Source organism: Salvelinus namaycush, chromosome 14 (genome assembly GCF_016432855.1).
Source record: "Salvelinus namaycush isolate Seneca chromosome 14, SaNama_1.0, whole genome shotgun sequence".
NCBI classification, from domain to species: Eukaryota; Metazoa; Chordata; class Actinopteri; order Salmoniformes; family Salmonidae; genus Salvelinus; species Salvelinus namaycush.
In genome coordinates this window covers 17,824,538-17,842,644 of record NC_052320.1, presented here as the reverse complement: position 1 = coordinate 17,842,644, position 18,107 = coordinate 17,824,538, and the positions used below count along the sequence as shown (strand labels likewise).

At 47.4% G+C, this 18,107-nt stretch overlaps 1 protein-coding gene across 1 annotated transcript in view; it reads right to left on the bottom strand.

Annotated features, from left to right (window-relative positions):
- Window positions 1-18,107, bottom strand: part of LOC120058628 (calmodulin-binding transcription activator 1-like) — a 475,337-nt gene that overhangs the window by 33,141 nt on the left and 424,089 nt on the right. The window contains exons 9-12 of the mRNA XM_039007387.1: window positions 5,148-5,288; window positions 2,398-4,697; window positions 1,698-1,824; window positions 1,251-1,385 (exon numbers count right to left, since the gene is read on the bottom strand). Coding sequence (XP_038863315.1) covers window positions 1,251-1,385; window positions 1,698-1,824; window positions 2,398-4,697; window positions 5,148-5,288 — 2,703 coding nt within the window. The remainder of the gene's footprint in view (window positions 1-1,250; window positions 1,386-1,697; window positions 1,825-2,397; window positions 4,698-5,147; window positions 5,289-18,107) is intronic.

Genomic DNA, 18,107 nt, shown 5'->3' with positions numbered 1-18,107 from the left:
TGGGAAAGGGGAATGGGTGAACAGATCAGACTTGTGTTTTCCCTCAGCTCCTTAGCTTAGCCCCTCCTAAACTGGTCCTGTGAATGTGCCAGTGAGGCAGAGAGAGAGTGAGTTTACCATATGAATGAATGGCGGAGGGATACACTGGTTCCACCGTGCAACGCCTGCCTGGGAGCCGACAACTCCTGATTACTCACTCCCACTCCCTCAAGGGCCGTCTGCAATGCAGCTGTCCCGTCAGTCCGCTTGCTCGCTCCAGTCCTCCCCTCTCCTCACCATGCCCTACTTTATCCTGTCAATGCACAGTCGTGTTGACACTGCAGTAAGTGTGCAACTGTGGAGCTCCCCCCCCCACTCCCCATACACACACTGGGAAAGCACACACACATACTGGTATATACACCTACGTGTGCCTACCAACATGAACACAGAGATAAACATCCCTGTAGTGCCTTACTCCATCTCTCCCTACCATTAGTCTAAATATACTAATTCACAAGATTTCCTGCAGCAAAACCCTTGGGTCCTAGTCTTCATTGTGCAGCCAATCACAGTTTCCATGCGTGCCCAGTAACATACACTCATGTATGTCATAGAAGTCCAAGATCAACTCAATTTCTAATGAAGGTGATTCAATACAGCTATTAGATATTGATCCTGACAAGTCTATCAGAACATAATAGCATCCTCTGAAAGACACAGGACAAGGACTGGTGCACTTCATGGTTATAGTCAAATCAAACCCCAAATTAACTGAGTTCCTACTACAGTTGATTCAAGGCAACTATTGATTCTGACATTTCCTGACATTAGAAAACAATAAAGACACAGGACAAGACATGTGCTCTCCAATGTCCTGTAACACAACCTGAACCCAAGATCTAATGGAGTTGACTCACTGCTGCTTTCATACTTGAGAGAGAGAGGGAGAGAGAGAGAGAAGGAGAAAGAGAGTGGGAGAGAGAGAGGTAGAGAGAGAGTGAGAAGGCAAGAGGGCAATACAGAGGAGAGGGAGAGAGAAAGAGAGAGAGAGAGAGAAAGAGAGTGGGAGGGAGAGAGGGAGATAGAGAGTGAGAAGGCAAGAGGGCAATACAGAGGAGAGGGAGAGAGAAAGAGAGAGAGAAGGCAAGAGGGAGATACAGAGGAGAGGGAGAGAGGCGGCGAGAGCGAGGCAGAGGGAGAGGGAGATAGACAGAGCGAGAGAGCGAGAGAGACAGAGAAAGGTCAGAGGCAGATAGACTGTCTCTTACCGTCCAGTGAGAGCCAGTCGTGTTGTGAGGAAGGCAGTGAGGGCAGGGCGCGGGCCTTGTACTCAAACACCACTGAGTTAGAGATGATCTGGTTACTGGCTGTCACCTGCAGCGTCACCAGCCCAGTGTCATGAGCTGTGGACAGAGACAGACAGACAGAGTCTGAATCAGACGCTTCACTGATAACTGCTACAACTCTAACACTCTTGACCCTAAACCCCTGTAGACCTAGGAACATTATACTATTCTTCTTAAAACATCTCAGTGTCCAGTGAGACACAATCTCAACTGAGGAACCTTCATGTAATGTATGCTGATCTCCAGAAACCAAATTAGAAGTCTAAAAGAAAATGACTGATATCCCTAATAAATAGACTGTGTATTTAGTCGACCGTGGTGGAAGGATACAGGAGGTGTGGCAGGCCAGGCCAGTGAGGCCAGTCTTACCTGGGCAGTAGCAGCGCAGCACCCCCGGCTGGATGAGAGAGGCAGGGACAGCGACCTGGTCAAACAGGCAGTTGTAGTTAGAGCTGGCCTCCTGCCATGGACCAGTGATGAGCACCTTCACTCCTCCCTGGAACAGATAAACACACAGACTCACAGAGCGGGAAATGGATAAACTGAATCTATACTAGATATGAGGGAGCGAGTGTGATTTAGGCTATTATTTAATGTAATGCTGCCATCTAGGGGAGAGCAGTAGGAATAACATGATCACACTGTGATGTATCCTCAAACTGCATGAAATCTAGTGAAAGGGCTGCCATCTCGTGGGTGAACAGTGTCATTGACATTACATAGACTTGTATTGTCTCTGTGGTATATTTGACTGGGCTGCCATCCTGTGGTTGGACCGTGATTTTACAGCCATTTTTCTGACTGACCAAAGTGGTCGCCATCTTGTGGTGGAACAGTGTCATTGCGTTACACAGACTTACGCTCTCTGTACATTACATTATTGAGCTGCCATCCGGTGGTTGAACAGTGATATTACAGTTCAAACTATGTTGATATGTATGTTTGTTGGTAGGAGTAAAAAAAACTCTGTCTGACTAAAATGACAATATAAAACTATTTAGTAATTAAATTGGAGTATAAGGAAAGTTAAAGGAGGAGAACATGCACTAACAGTGTGGTGGAGGCTCACCTCAGGGTAGGACCACTCAGGGGAGTAGTCAGTGACGATGAAGAGTCTCCCAGTGGCCTGCAGCATACCCAGAGCCCCCTGGGCCACGGCTGCAGACACAACCTCCGCCACGTGCATGTAGGCCAGGGAGCCTGGCTCCACCCCTGCACCCCCGGCACCTCCACCAAGCGACTGGGGGCTGCAGCAGGGCTGGAGACAAAGCTCTGAGGGGCTGTATCCTGCTCCCCGGGCCCCTCCTACACCTCCGTCCTCCTGGTCCTGCTGAGGAGCTCCGCTAGGTGTGGCCTGGCCATCTGAGCCGTGGTTGCCCACCAGCTGGTGGGTGTAGAGGGCTCCTCCGGCCGTCATGTTGGCTCCACTACCGTCCACAGAGATGAAGTCATTTATAAGGTCAGAGAACTGGTTCCCGAAGGAGATGTCGAAGTGGTCCAGGCTGATCTCCATGCCTCCCCCTCCTGCTACCCCATTGGAGCCCGCTCCGCCCAGGCCCTGGTGGTGGCCCACGGTATTGTAGAGGCCCTGGACCATCCCAGCCCCCTGGAGGAGGGGCTGCAGCTGCTGCTGTTGCTGGGAGCGGTTGCTGCCGTCATTGTTGACGCCATTTCCGTTGTGCATGGCCACTCCTTTCCCTCCACCTCCCTGACCTCCTCCTCCGTCATTGGCCTGCTGCAGGTAGTGCTCTGCACCTCCTCCCTCTTGGTTGCCTCCTCCACAGGCCTGGAGGTGATCCCCAGGCTTCAGTAGACCCTCTCCGTTCTCTGTTCCCCCGGCTTGGCCTGAGCTCACGCTGCCTGGCTGCTCCAGACCCACCACCTCCTCATGCTCCGGCCCCAGCCCAGGGAAGCCCCCCTGGTACTGCAGGAGCTGGAGAGACCCAGGCCCCTGCCCTGGCCCCTCGGTGGGGGAGCCCCCGTTGCAGTTGGCCCTATGCTGGCCCTGGTGGCTCTGGTGGTGGTGGTGGAGATGGCCGTTGCTGCCAGGGGAGTCCGTCTTGACCACCTGCAGGCTCATGTAGGCTGTGGAGTCGTGGGAGTTGTGCTCCATCAGGTGAGTCTTCTGGCCCATGGAGGACCTGCCCTGCTGGGCCTGGCCGGGCTGCTGGGTGTCCTGGAGGAAGAAGCTGGGCGAGTGGCTCTGGTGGGAGAGGTGGGGGCTGTTTATAGGCTGGCCATAGCCCACTGTCCCAGCCCCGGACGGGTAGTCCTGCTTGGCATCGATGGCACTGAAGTCCATCTGCTCCAGGGTGGTGCTGGGGCTCAGGCCTCCTCCAGAGGGCAGCAGAGAGCCTGCAGGGGTCAGGCCGAGGGAGCTCTGTGCTGAACTTGCCCCAGAGGAACAAGACACACCTCCTCCACAGCTCACCACCACCCCCACCTGGTATCCCTGCTCGGTGGCCAGCTGCTGCTCGAAGGACATGTCCTCCGTCTTGATGTTCTTCACCAGAGCAGAGTTGAAGCTGTATCCAGAGTCTGACATGGAGGGAGAGCGCTGCATGCTGCCATTGGTGCCGTTGGAGGAAGAGGAGGAGGAGGAGGAGCTGCCGTCCCCCTTCAGCCTGCTGCCCCCATAGGTTTGGCCCTGCTTGGGGTTGTTGAGAAAGCAGTCAGGGTCGAAGTTCATGGTGGTCTCAGGTATCTTCATGCCTCCGTTATCCAGGCTGCTGGATAGGACCAGCTCTTCAGACACCCCGGCTGCAGACAGCATGGACAGCCCGTCTGCTCCCCCCTCCCTAGCTCCTCCGCTGGGGAAGGCAAACTTGTGGCTGTCTGCCACAACACCGGACAGCACCAGGCCCTGGGAGGCTGCGTCGGGGCCCATGAGGTGGGTGTTGGGGGCCCCTGTGGGGGACATGCTGTAGACGGGGTCTCCGGTCACCTCGGACATGAAGACACTCTGGGACATGACGGCGGCTACATGGCCCAAGCCCGTCACCACGGGACTGTCAGCCATGTCTGGGTCGCTGTTCAGGCCACTGCTGATGGACACAGGGGAGTTCTGGGTGGTGTCTGGGACCTCCACCTGGTTGGTAGAGGACACCTCTGTGCTGTTCTGGTGCAGGAGAACAGGCTTGTGGACCTTTCCATTGCGTTTCTCTCTGGCGCTACCCCCTCCTCCCCCTGAGCTCTTCCCTCCTCCTCCACCTCCTCCTCCATGGCTGCTGTGCTCGGTCTTGCCCTCGGACACGTCGTTGTTCTGGACCTCAGAGTGACCACTGCTGTAGCCTCCACGGGGGTCCACCTTGGGGGAGATGATGCGGTGTTTGGCGCTGTTGCACTTGTGATGCACGCTGCTCCCTGCGCCTGTTAGAGGGAGGGAGGAGAGGTTACTCAGAGATAGCATTAAATACAGCATAAGTCATCAATCATCTAGAAAGAATGTAGAAGGGTACAGTGAATCTCGGTGACACAAACTAATTCTGTGGGAAGGCTTTAAATCAGAATTCATACAATACCCATAAGAATACTGCCTGTACTTCTGTACCTAAACAAATCACCTGGAAACACATGTAATTATCCAAGTAATCATTTGATTGATTGGTGTTCCTTTTGATATTATTTGAACTTTTATCAATCCAAAACGAGAGAGCCATGACCCTGACACTTTCACATTCACTCTGAGCATGATGTATGAGCTTAAACCTCTTCTCCTTCTCCCTGCCTTCTGTCCTTAGACTTCTCCTACCCATCTCTCCTTTCTCTCTCACCCCCTATCCTCCTGCCCGTATCTACCCCCTATCCCCTCCCCCTTACCCAGGGTGCCCGTGCAGAGGCAGTTGTGGGTCCGGGGAGGTGGCTTGGTTTGGTGGCTGTCCAGAATCTGCTGCACCAGCTGCTCCACTGAGAAGCCAGAGCTGCTGTTCCCGTTGCTACAAGTCCACTTGATGCCATGAACTGCCGGGAGAGAGGAGGAGACACAGACGTCAGCCAGACAGCCACTACCACCAGCCAGCCAGCCAGCCACGCCAGCCCCCCTCCCCACCACCACCCGCTCACTGCACACCACCACACCGTACACTACTGACCCACCTATATATATATATATATCACTAATTGTATGTCGTTCTGGATAAGAGTATCTGCTAAATGACTAAAATGTAAATGTCCAAAAATAAGTATATTTAATACAGCCCCCTCCCCATCACCACCACACACTGTACACTACTAACCCACCCATACACCCCCTTAATACACTGTACACTACTAACCCACCCATACACCCCCTTAATACACTGTACACTACTAACCCACCCATACACCCCCTTAATACACTGTACACTACTAACCCATCCATACACCCCCTTAATACACTGTACACTACTAACCCACCCATACACCCCCTTAATACACTGTACACTACTAACCCACACATACACCCCCTTAATACACTGTACACTACTAACCCACCCATACACCCCCTTAATACACTGTACACTACTAACCCACCCATACACCCCCTTAATACACTGTACACTACTAACCCATCCATACACCCCCTTAATACACTGTACACTACTAACCCACCCATACACCCCCTTAATACACGGTACACTACTAACCCACCCATACACCCCCTTAATACACTGTACACTACTAACCCACCCATACACCCCCTTAATACACTGTACACTACTAACCCACCCATACACCCCCTTAATACACTGTACACTACTAACCCACCCATACACCCCCTTAATACACTGTACACTACTAACCCATCCATACACCCCCTTAATACACTGTACACTACTAACCCACCCATACACCCCCTTAATACACGGTACACTACTAACCCACCCATACACCCCCTTAATACACTGTACACTACTAACCCACCCATACGCCCCCTTAATACACTGTACACTACTAACCCACCCATACACCCCCTTAATACACTGTACACTACTAACCCACCCATACACCCCCTTAATACACTGTACACTACTAACCCACCCATACGCCCCCTTAATACACTGTACACTACTAACCCACCCATACACCCCCTTAATACACTGTACACTACTAACCCATCCATACACCCCCTTAATACACTGTACACTACTAACCCACCCATACGCCCCCTTAATACACTGTACACTACTAACCCACCCATACGCCCCCTTAATACACTGTACACTACTAACCCACCCATACGCATACTGAATCCTATCACTTCTACACCCCTTACTTGCACCCTGTAACATGCCATCCACAACTATCCCACTTCACACCACAGTGTGCTTGTGCAACACAGAATTACTGAGCAATGTCTTATCTCTTTCCCTGTGTTGCCCCACCAACCGTACTGTACACCACTACTTCCAGAAGTAGCCAAGTACACAAGCAGCATGGAGTAAACCTGCTGGCTTTTCTGTGTCATTGTATTTCCCTCTGCTCCCGCTATGTGAGTGCTTATGAAGGTGACATTCCCCCCTGTGCTGCCTCTACCTCTGCTCTGGCTGTAATGGGGAAACCACTAGAGGGGAACACAGTCTAGCTGCAGCCAAGGAAGGAAAGAGAAGAGAGTAATTCTCCTTCACAACTCCACTCCTGCCTGCCTTTCTGGCTGGCCTGCTCCAGTCACACTTCGCTGGCACCTCCTAATAGCTCTCACTGCTTCCCTAGCTCAGGCTTGGCAGTCAGACTCCTCTTCTCATCAGGATGATAGTGATGCTGCTAGCACAAGCATAAGGCCTATAATATCACACGTGACTACTGCTGCTACTGCTGCTGCTGCCACGCCAACAGCTCTCAACCAGAAAACAAAAAATATGGTAATATTTCTGAAGTGGGGCACATTTAGAATATCAAACAAATCAAGGCAGCTCTAATACTGGTTCCCACGCCTCGCTACCTCCCTCAGTTATATAGGCAGAAGAGAGGGAGTAAATGCGTGTGTGTGTGTGTGTGTGTGTGTGTGTGTGTGTGTGTGTGTGTGTGTGTGTGTGTGTGTGCATGCTTGCGGGAGAGAGAGAGAGAGAGAGTAAGAAAGAAAGAAAGAAAGAAAGAGAGAAAGAAAGAAAGAGAGAGCGAGCGAGCGATAGAGAGAGAGAGAAATTAGAACGCTGCTCCAGAGAGATACAGAGACAAGGAGAAAGCTAATCAGGGTGCTTTCACTTCAATGCTGGCAGATCACTCCTTTATTGATCTTGTTTAAGGACAATACAATTACCATACCTAGCATTATTGTTTTCAAGTGTGTACAAAAGTGTACTCTAGGCTGCAGTGAAAATGTAATTTGAATAACGGCACAAAAGACCTGTGATTTGAATGTTTCATTCCATTTGGATTAGTTAGCAGGCCAGTCTGGCAGTATTTTTACTTCTGATACTCAGATGCGCCGTCTGTTACAGATCATCATTCTCCCAAGTCGTCCTATAATAATGTGGCCACATATGCTCCCGGAAGGACCAGTCATTCAGGAAAGTTTAACATGCGCTGTGCCTCCTCTCCAATCCAAGTGGCTATTCTTCGCGCACCTAGAGCCTAACTCTTCAATATAGCCTAAACATGTATCATTTAACTTGTGAAATGTATTACCTTTTATATACGGCACACAACTAGTCACAATGTTTTCATCTGATTGGGTTACTTCAACAGTCTCCTGTAGGCATGCGTTAGTCCAAAACATAATTCTAGCATACTCAAAATGGCTTAACAGTTTTTGTTATTTAACTAGGCAAGACAGCTAAGAACGAATTCCTATTTACCATGACGAACTACCGGGGATCGGTGGGTTAACTGCGGGTTATTTTTACCTTTTTACCTTTACCTTTCGGTTACTGGCCCAACGCGCTAACCACTAGGCTGCAGCCTCCTATAATAGCCAGGATTCCATCCAAACTTTTTATGCCAGTAAAATGCATGTCAGATAAAAAATGTAAAGACAGGCCTGATGGAAAGAGATCCATTTTTCGGTAAACTTTACAAATGGCGACAAAACAAAATACGCTAGACAAGGTGAGATCTTTTTGTGTCGGTAAAATGAATTATGTGAGAAATGTCGGTGGAAACGCTTTTATGTGCAAATATTTATATAATAACTATCATGTTAAAGTAAATTTGGGAGTCACGCGATGACATGTGTGGTACAGGGTGGTGAAAGTGCAAGGTGATGAGCTTGATGCTCCTTTCCAACAAATAGCTAGGGTATTTTTCTGGTGACGTGATCCTCTATGCTTGTCTGCCGTTTGACAATTAAAATAATCTCGCTATTTTGTCCATATTAATCTCATCATGTAAATGCGCTCTAGCCAACAGCGAGATTACGCAACAATCTTTATGACGCGTGATGGAAACCCATTTAACTTGTATTTTTTCATTTGGTACATGGAAATATAATCGCTAAAGTTATTTTTATGTGCAGTACATATTTATCACGTACTTTTGCGTACACATATTATGCAGATGTTATCGTGGGTGTAGCGAAATGCTAATGTTTCTAGCTTTAAAATGCAGTAATACCTAACAGTACAAAACAATACACGGAAATCCACAAAATAAAAAAGAAAGGAATGAAGAAATATAGAAATATTAGAACAAGCAGTGTAAGAGTCCGGAATATATGTATATGATGGTGTGTATTGGGATTATGGAAAGTATATGAATAGGAAAGGTGTGTACAGCAGTATTATATGTAAACATTATGAAAGTGACTAGTGTTTAATGACTATGTACATAGTGCAGCAGTGTCTAAGGTGCAGGGTAGAGTACCGGATGGTAGCTGGCTAGTAACAGTGACTAAAATTCAGGGCAGAGGCCTGCTAGTGATGACTATCTACCAGCTGTTTTTCAGTCTCTCGGTCCCAGCTTTGATGCACCTGTACTGTCACCGCCTTCTATATGGTAGCGGGGTGAACAGGCTGTGGCTTTGGTGGCTGAGGTCCTTGATTATCATCTTGGCCTTCCTGTGACACAGTGTGCTGTAGATGTCCTGGAGGGCAGGCAGTGTGCCCCCGGTGATGTGTTGGGCTGACTGCACCACCCTCTTGAGAGCCCTGCGGTTGCTGACAGTGCAGTTGCCATACAGCCCGACAGGATGCTCTCAATGGTATATCAGTAGGAGTGTGTGAGGGTCTTAGGGGCCAAGCCAAACGTCTTCAGCCTCCGGAGGTTGGACCATTTCAGGGTGTCAGTGATGTGCATGCCAAGGAACGTGAAGCTTTTCACCCTATCCACTGTGGCCCGTCGATGTGGTTGGGGGCGTGCTCTTGCTGCTGTTCCCTAAAGTCCACAATCATATCCTTCATTTTGTTTTATGTTGAATGAGAGGTTATTTTCCTGGCACCACTCCACCAGGGCCCTCACCTCATCCCTGTAGGCTGTCTAGTCGTTGTGTCGTCTGCAAACTTGATGATTGAGTTGGAGACTTGCATGGCCACGCGGTCATGGGTTAACAGGGAGTACAGGAGGGGGCTGAGCACGCACCCTTGTGGGGCACCCGTGTTGAGGATCAGAGTAGCGGAGGTGTTGTTGCCTACCTTCACCACCTGGGGTCAGCCCGTCAGGAAGTCCAGGACCCAGTTGCACAGGGCGGGGTTCAGACCCAGGGCCCCAAGCTTAGTGATGAACTTGGAGGGCACTATGGTGTTGAAGGCTGAGCTGTAGTTGATGAATATCATCCTTACATTGGTATTTCTCTTGTCCAGGTGGGATAGGGCAGTGCTTAGTGTGATGGTGATTGCATCATCCTTGGATCTGTTGGGGCAATATGCAAATTGTAGTGGGTCTAGGATGGCGGGTAAGGTGGAGCTGATATGATCCTTAACCAGCCTCTCAAAGCACTTCATGATGACAGAAGTGAGTGCTACGGGGCAATAGTCATTTAGAGTAGTTACCTTCACTTTCTTGGGTACAGGAACAATAGTGGACATCTTGAAGTGGGGACAACAGACTGGGATAGGGAGAGATCAAATATATCCGTAAACAATCCCCGCCAGCTGGTCTGCACATGCTCTGAGGACGCAGCAAGGGATGCCGGCTGGGCAGGCAGGTTTGTGATGGTTAAAATGCTTAAATGACTTACACGTCGGCCACGCAGTGGGCCACGTCGGTGGCACTATGTTTCCCTCAAAGCGGGCGAAGAAGGTGTTTAGCATGTCTGGGAGCAAGACGTCAGCGTCCGCGGTATTGATGTTAAAAATAGGGACCACAATGGAAACAAGTCCCCAACTATTGATCCCGGTCACCTTTAAAAATCTTTGTACTTTGTGTGTATATGTATTTTTTTTTACTGACAAATAAAATCAATCAATCAATCCAAACTGCGCAGAGGTCATTTGGTGAATAGAAAGAGTTTCAAAACTCTTTCCATTCTGTTACAAAACACCAAAAAGTGTAATAACATTGGGAGATTGTCAAGCCAAGCCTTCGATACTGGGTAAGACTACAAGGTAGAGAGAGATGTTAGTTGTTTTTGTCGAGATTGACATAGTCTATTTATTGTGGTGTTGAAAACACAAACCATGATATTAAAGTGCCCGAAGTCAGTATGCTTTGTTTATTGGTTGTGTGGTGCATTGGCACAGAAACCTATTGGTGGACAATTCGTTGCATATATTTTATATAATTATAAATATGGCATCAAAATCTTGAAAATCTGAAATCCCTCTAGCTGATCATTGTCTGCAGATGGCTCTGATCGTAGTGTAATGAAACAGGCAGGGAGAGTGAGCTCGTCTGTGGTGTTTGGCGAAGCCTCAACCTTCTGGCCCGTAGCCCTGCGTGGCATGAACTGTGCTCTGATCGTAGTGTAATGAAACAGGCAGGGAGAGTGAGCTCGTCTGTGGTGTTTGGCGAAGCCTCAACCTTCTGGCCCGTAGCCCTGCGTGGCATGAACTGTGCTCTGATCGTAGTGTAATGAAACAGGCAGGAGAGTGAGCTCGTCTGTGGTGTTTGGCGAAGCCTCAACCTTCTGGCCCGTAGCCCTGCGTGGCATCAACTGTGCTCTGATCGTAGTGTAATGAAACAGGCAGGGAGAGTGAGCTCGTCTGTGGTGTTTGGCGAAGCCTCAACCTTCTGGCCCGTAGCCCTGCGTGGCATGAACTGAGCTCTGATCGTAGTGTAATGAAACAGGCAGGGAGAGTGAGCTCGTCTGTGGTGTTTGGCGAAGCCTCAACCTTCTGGCCCGTAGCCCTGCGTGGCATGAACTGTGCCACAAAAGCATGCTGAAGCGGAAAAGTCGATATCCACATTTATAAACATAGGGTCGCTACAGTATTTGTGGTTAAAAACATTATTTTGAATTAAATCTATGAGAGGGGAGGGTGTGCAATTTATTTTACAGTACAAGGGGAGGGTCATATGAACATATTTGTAATGTTGGGAAGAGGGGGGAGGGGAGGGTCGCATTTTTTAATGACACCTGGCAACATGAGCTCAGATTAGGAATGGCAAAGACAATAAACATAACTGTAATATTATTACCTTTTATTTAATCAGGGGAGCCCAATTGAGACCAGGGTCTCATTTTCAATGGTGCCCTGAGACCATAAAGTAAACGAACAACTACATTACATTAGAACATCACTAACATCACAGCCATCATGAACAAGTTATTAAATCAATCACTAAAAACAATTGCACACCTCGGTGCACTCATTTATCATCAGGATTTTAAACTGCCCTAGTGGCACCAGGGAATCCAAATGTAATGCATTTTGGAAGTGAAAACTAAAAGCAGATGTAGCTAATTCCGTGCAGACCCGAGGAATCTGAAGAGTTAACCAACCATGTGAGTGGGTTTGGTATCTCATTCTTTTATAGGTTAGCAACAAAGTTAGGTAAGTTGGAAGCTTGTGTAGTAGAGCTTTGGAAACAAAAAGGGAGTAATGAATTGATCTACAGGACTTTAATGAGGAACTGCCAACCTTTTGATATAAGTAATGCACACACAGATTAAAAAAAATAAAAATAATGTATGTATCTGTTGTTTTACTCTTTCCCTGTGAATTAGATACATATTCATATGACCTGTCTGACCTCATAACTGTTTGTTATCTCAGTAACACATCTGTTATGATGATGCAGGCATTAGTAATATGGGGATAAGAGACTGTTGTCATGCAAGGTGTCCTGAAACGGTTCCCCCTTCGTGACAAAGCCAGAGCAGAGCTATAGTAGAGAGCTGACTCAGAGCTTTGACAGACCTCAGAGTGACAGCTCAACGCTGCCGCTTAAATCCACTATGTACCCCCACTGCCGCTAGTCCAAACAATCCTGCCTCACTATGGCTCTGAATGATGCCCCAAGCCAGTCTGCCAGGGTTTGTCATAGCTCAGTATATGCTCTCCTGCCTGGTTTGGCCTCACCCTCGGGGGTCTGAGCTGTTTGTGTGTGTATATGTGTGAGTGTGTGTTTGTGTGTGTGTGTGACATATCCGCCTGTCTTCCCTCCTTACTCAGGGTTGTGTTTAAACCTCCCCTGTTCTCTGACAGCCACAAGGTTCTGTTCCGTCCTGCGGCATCACTACCACCATCACAACCAGCTAATTCCTGTGTCATCATCCGGAACGACCATGCATGTAAGGGATGCGGCCTGATGAGCAGCGCCTGTCTTCAGGATACACAGATCACATCACATTCTCTTTGCACCACTGGGCACTGTGACTGGGATATGATGCCATGCACCCACTTCCCTGCCCTGCCATGCCTATCAGCAGGCTCGGGGCCTGACTGACTCCATGGCTGGGGCTAGGGTTGGAGCATCACTGGGCCGGGGCTCCTGCTTGTTTACTGCATCAGAAGAGGGGCATGAGTCAAGCTGCCTGGCTCATCTGCTGCTTTCTCATTGGCCTATCTGCCCTTTCATAGCAGAGAACCCACGCTGTGACCCCCAGCCCAACCCTCAACCCTCATCTTTGACTCTCCTCCTTAGGGCTGGGGAAGGACCAGTTCAGACAAGGCCATGTTGAGTGTTTGTGTGTATGTAGTGTGTGTGTGTGTGTGTGTGTGTGTGTGTGTGTGTGTGTGTGTGTGTGTGTGTGTGTGTGTGTGTGTGTGTGTGTGTGTCTCTGCTTTTTTTGTCGGCAGAACAACACAAACAGCTAGACTAGGATCCAGTGAACCATATCATCTCAATTGCTACTTGGTTTTCTGTGTCATTAGACATGTCAAAGACTTTGTGCAGTGGGACATCATGTGTAGAGAATAACTCATGTCTAGAGTAGGGTTCCTCAACTGGCGGGCCGCGGGTCATTTTATTTGGCCCCTTTACGCTCTGAATGGCAAATATTCACAATCCATGTCTCAATTGGCTCAAGGCTTAAAAATCCTTCTTTAACCTGTCTCCTCCCATTCATCTACACTGATTTAAGTGACATCAATAAGGGATTATAGCTTTCACCTGGTCAGTCTATGTCATGGTGTTCATAATGTTTTGTACACTCAGTATATATGTGATCGTATAATGTAAGAAAGGTTTGAAATTATTATGTTTTAGTCAAATATTGAATCTGTTTGCGATTCTTGCGGTCAATTTGCAGTCTTCAAATTCAAAGCCTTAAGCGAACATGCATATCAATGGCAGCATGATACATTGCTTAACATCAAAACATACTTCAAAGTTTCCCAGAGCTTACTAATTTGCACAGTACTTAGTTAAACTGAAGGTTTGTAGCTACGATAGAGGGTAGGGAATGGGACTCTGTCCAGCCTGTTCCTCTGTGGGCCTACATGTTAAACTTCAGAGGAGTAAAAGTGTTTCCTTTTCCCTCCGAGATCCTTAGTGCTAGACTACATACTCTATCCCTCCCGTATACAGTAATAAACACCTGCGTATATCCGCTGATGAACCATAGCTTCTTGTGTAAGACATGAGTCACTCTGGGGAGAATATACTGTTTGAAAAGGCCTGCTGTATTATTCACAGCTGAATAATACACAGCTGAATAATACATAGATAATATAATATAATGCTGCTGTGCACTTCGCCTCCACCCCTCTATGTCCCTATGATCAGGGAGAGAGGCTGTTCTATCAACACACCACTAGGTGACACTGTCGCTCTACCTTACAGCTGATGTTTATATCCTGGTTGTTCTATGAGGGAGGGAGAGAGAGATTCTGGAATATCCAAGGCCTGAGGTCATTTGCCTTTGGCCTAAAGAGCAGGAACCTGGACTTCACCAAAGAAATCAGAAATACAGACATTGTCATGCTACAAGAAACACGGTATAGAGGAGATGAACCCACTGGTTGCCCTCTAGGTTACAGAGAGCTGGTAGTCCCATCCACCAAACTACCAGGTGTGAAACAGGGAAGGGACTCAGGGGGTATGCTAATTTGGTATAGAGCAGACCTAACACACTATTTAATTAATCAAAACAGGAACATTTTACATTTGGCTAGAAATTCAAAAGAAAATTATCTCAACAGAGAAAAATATCCTCCTGTGTGCAACCTATACCTCCCCCACTATAATACCCATACTTTAATGAAGACAGCTTCTCCATCCTGGAGAGGGAAATTAATAATTTCCAGGCCCAGGGACATGTACTAGTCTGTGGCGACCTAAATGCCAGAACTGGACAATAACCTGACACCCTCAGCACACAGAGGAACAAACACCCACCTGGAGGTGACAGCATTCCCTCCCCCATATGCCACCTAGACACAACTATGACAACATAACAAACAAAAACGGGTCAGCAGCTCTGTTGCACGCTGGGTATGTACACAGTCAATGTTAGGCTTTGAGGGGACTCCTACGGTAGGTACACCTATAGCTCATCTCTTGGCAGTAGTACTGTAGACTACTTTATCACTGACCTCAAACCAGAGTCTCTCAGAGCATTTACAGATTACAGCAAAATCACAGTCTACTTGAACAGAGGAATACTCAATAATGAGGCATCAAAGCCAATGGAACTTAATAATATTAAGAAATGCTATAGATGGAATGAAACTAGTGTGAAATCCTAACAAAAAACTATTTGGCAACAACAAATTCAATCCCTTTCAGACAACTTCCTGGACACATTTTTCACTGTAATAGTGAAGGTGCAAACTTGGCAGTAGAAAACCTAAACAGTATATTTGACCTCTCGGCTTCCCTATCAAATCAAAACATTTCAAACAGCAAACTGAAGAAAATGAACAACAATGACGAATGGTTTTACGAAGATTGCAAAAACCTAAGAAAGAAATTGAGAAACCTATCCAATGAACAAATGTCAAATTGGCTTTTTACCAAATTACCGTACGACAGACCACATATTCCCCCTGCACACCCTAATCTAGCCATAACAAAGGCAACGTCTTCTCATGCTTTGTTGATTTCAAAAAAGTCTTTGACTCAATTTGGTATGGTCTGCTATACCAATTGATGGACAGTGGTGTTGAGGGAAAAACATACAACATTATAAAATCCATGTACACAAACAACAAGTGTGCGGTAAAAATTGGCAAAAAAACACATTTCTTTCCACAGGGCTGTGGAGTGAGACAAGGATGCAGCTTAAGCCCCACCCTCTTCAACATATATTTCAACGAATTGGCGAGGGCACTAAAACAGTCTGTAACACCCAGCCTCGCCCTACTAGAATCTGAAGTCAAATGTCTACTGTTTGCTGATGATTTGGTGCTTCTGTCCCCAACCAAGGAGGGCCTACAGCAGCACCTAGATCTGTCCCAAACCAAGGAGGGCCTACACCAGCACCTAGATCTCTCCCAAACCAAGGAGGGCCTACAGCAGCACCTAGATCTTCTGCACAGATTCTATCAGACCTGGGCCCTGACAGTAAATCTCAGTAAGACAAAAATAATGGTGTTCCAAAAAATATCTATTTGCCAGGACCACAAATACAAATTCCGTCTAGACACCGTTGCCCTAGAGCACACAAAAAACTATACATACCTCGGCCTAAATATCAGAGCCATAGGTAACACAAAGCTGAGAACGATCTGAGAGACAAGGCAAGAAGGGCCTTCTATGCCATCAAAAGGAACATAAAATTCGACATACCAATTAGGATCTGGCTAAAAATACTTGAATCAGTTATAGAACCCATTGCCCTTTATGGTTGTGATGTCTGGGGTCCGCTCACCAACCAAGAATTCACAAAATGGGACAAACGCCAAATTGAGACTCTGCATGCAGAATTCAGCAAAAATATCCTTTGTGTACAACGTAAAACACCAAATAATGCATGCAGAACAGAATTAGGCCGATACCCGCTAATTATAAAAATCCAGAAAAGAGCTGTTAAAATCTACAACCACCTAAAAGGAAGCGATTCCCAAACCTTCCATAACGAAGCCATCACCTACAGAGAAATGAAGCTGGAGAAGAGCCCCCTAAGCAAGCTGGTCCTGGGGCTCTGTTCACAAACACAAACAGACCCCACAGAGCCCCAGGACAGCAACACAATTAGACCCAACCAAATCATGAGAAGACAAAAAGATATTTACTTGACACATTGGAAAGAATTAACAAAAAAACTGAGCAAACTAGAATGCTATTTGGCCCTAAACAGAGAGTACACTGTGGCAGAATACCTGACCACTGTGACTGACCCAAACTTAAGGAAAGCTTTGACTATGTACAGACTCAGTGAGTATAGCCTTGCTATTGAGAAAGGCTGCCGTAGGCAGACCCTGTTCTCAAGAGAAGACAGGCTTTGTGCACACTGCCCACAAAATGAGGTGGAAACCTAGTGGCCCTTCCTAACCTCCTGCCAAATATATGACCATATTAGAGACACATATTTCCCTCAGATTACACAGACCCACAAAGAATTCGAAAACAATTCCAATTTTGATAAACTCCCATATCCGTTGTGTGAAATACCACAGTGTGTCATCACAGCAGCAGAATTTGTGACCTGTTGCCACAAGAAAAGGGCAATGAGTGAAGAACAAACACCATTGTAAATACAATGGCTGAGGCTGCGTTGTTGCTCTGTGGATGTGTCTCAATTGGCCATTGGACCTGGTCAAAAGTAGTGCACTATATAGGGAAAAGGGTGCAATTTGGAACGCTGACTGCATGTGGCCTCATGTAGCCTCATGTAGCCCATCAGCTAGAAGGCATCTCACCCTTCTCGGCCCTCATTGTCCCAACAACTCCCAAAAGTTAATGACTTCATGCATTACTGCAAATGGCTGGAATTGAAATGATGCCCCACACCTAATGAATACAGTAGTTCACAGCAACGCTGTTAGCTGTCCATTTCCTGTACTGTCCTGTACTGATATATCCTGTCATGTACTGTCCTGTGGTGGATGGGATGCTCAAGTGACTCCTAAACTGATTGCCAGAGGAGCAGTGAAGGAGAAAACGATAGTGGAGCGTATGCTCTCGTGATCAAGGCCAGCGTGTGTGTGTGTGTGTGTGTGTGTGTGTGTTAGGGCCTTGCCTGGCTGGCTGGTCTGTATTCACAGAGCATCTGTCCCTCACTGTGCATCTGAAAGCTGCTGACACACTACTCTCTACCTGGTCCCATCACCAATAATCAGCCATGTGAACATCACTCACCATCACCGCCCTGCCCCTGCCAACATACACGCACGTACACACCCGCACACACACGCACACACACATACATACAGCCTGGAGTCTGGCTATTAACAACTCTCGCAATGATTTTCAGAACCCCCTAAAAGATTATTATCATCAGACAAACCCTGACATTTTACCAAACACTCTCATACACTGTCTCAAACACTGTTTTAAATATTTTGTCCTGCCCATTAACCCTCTGAATGGCACACACAC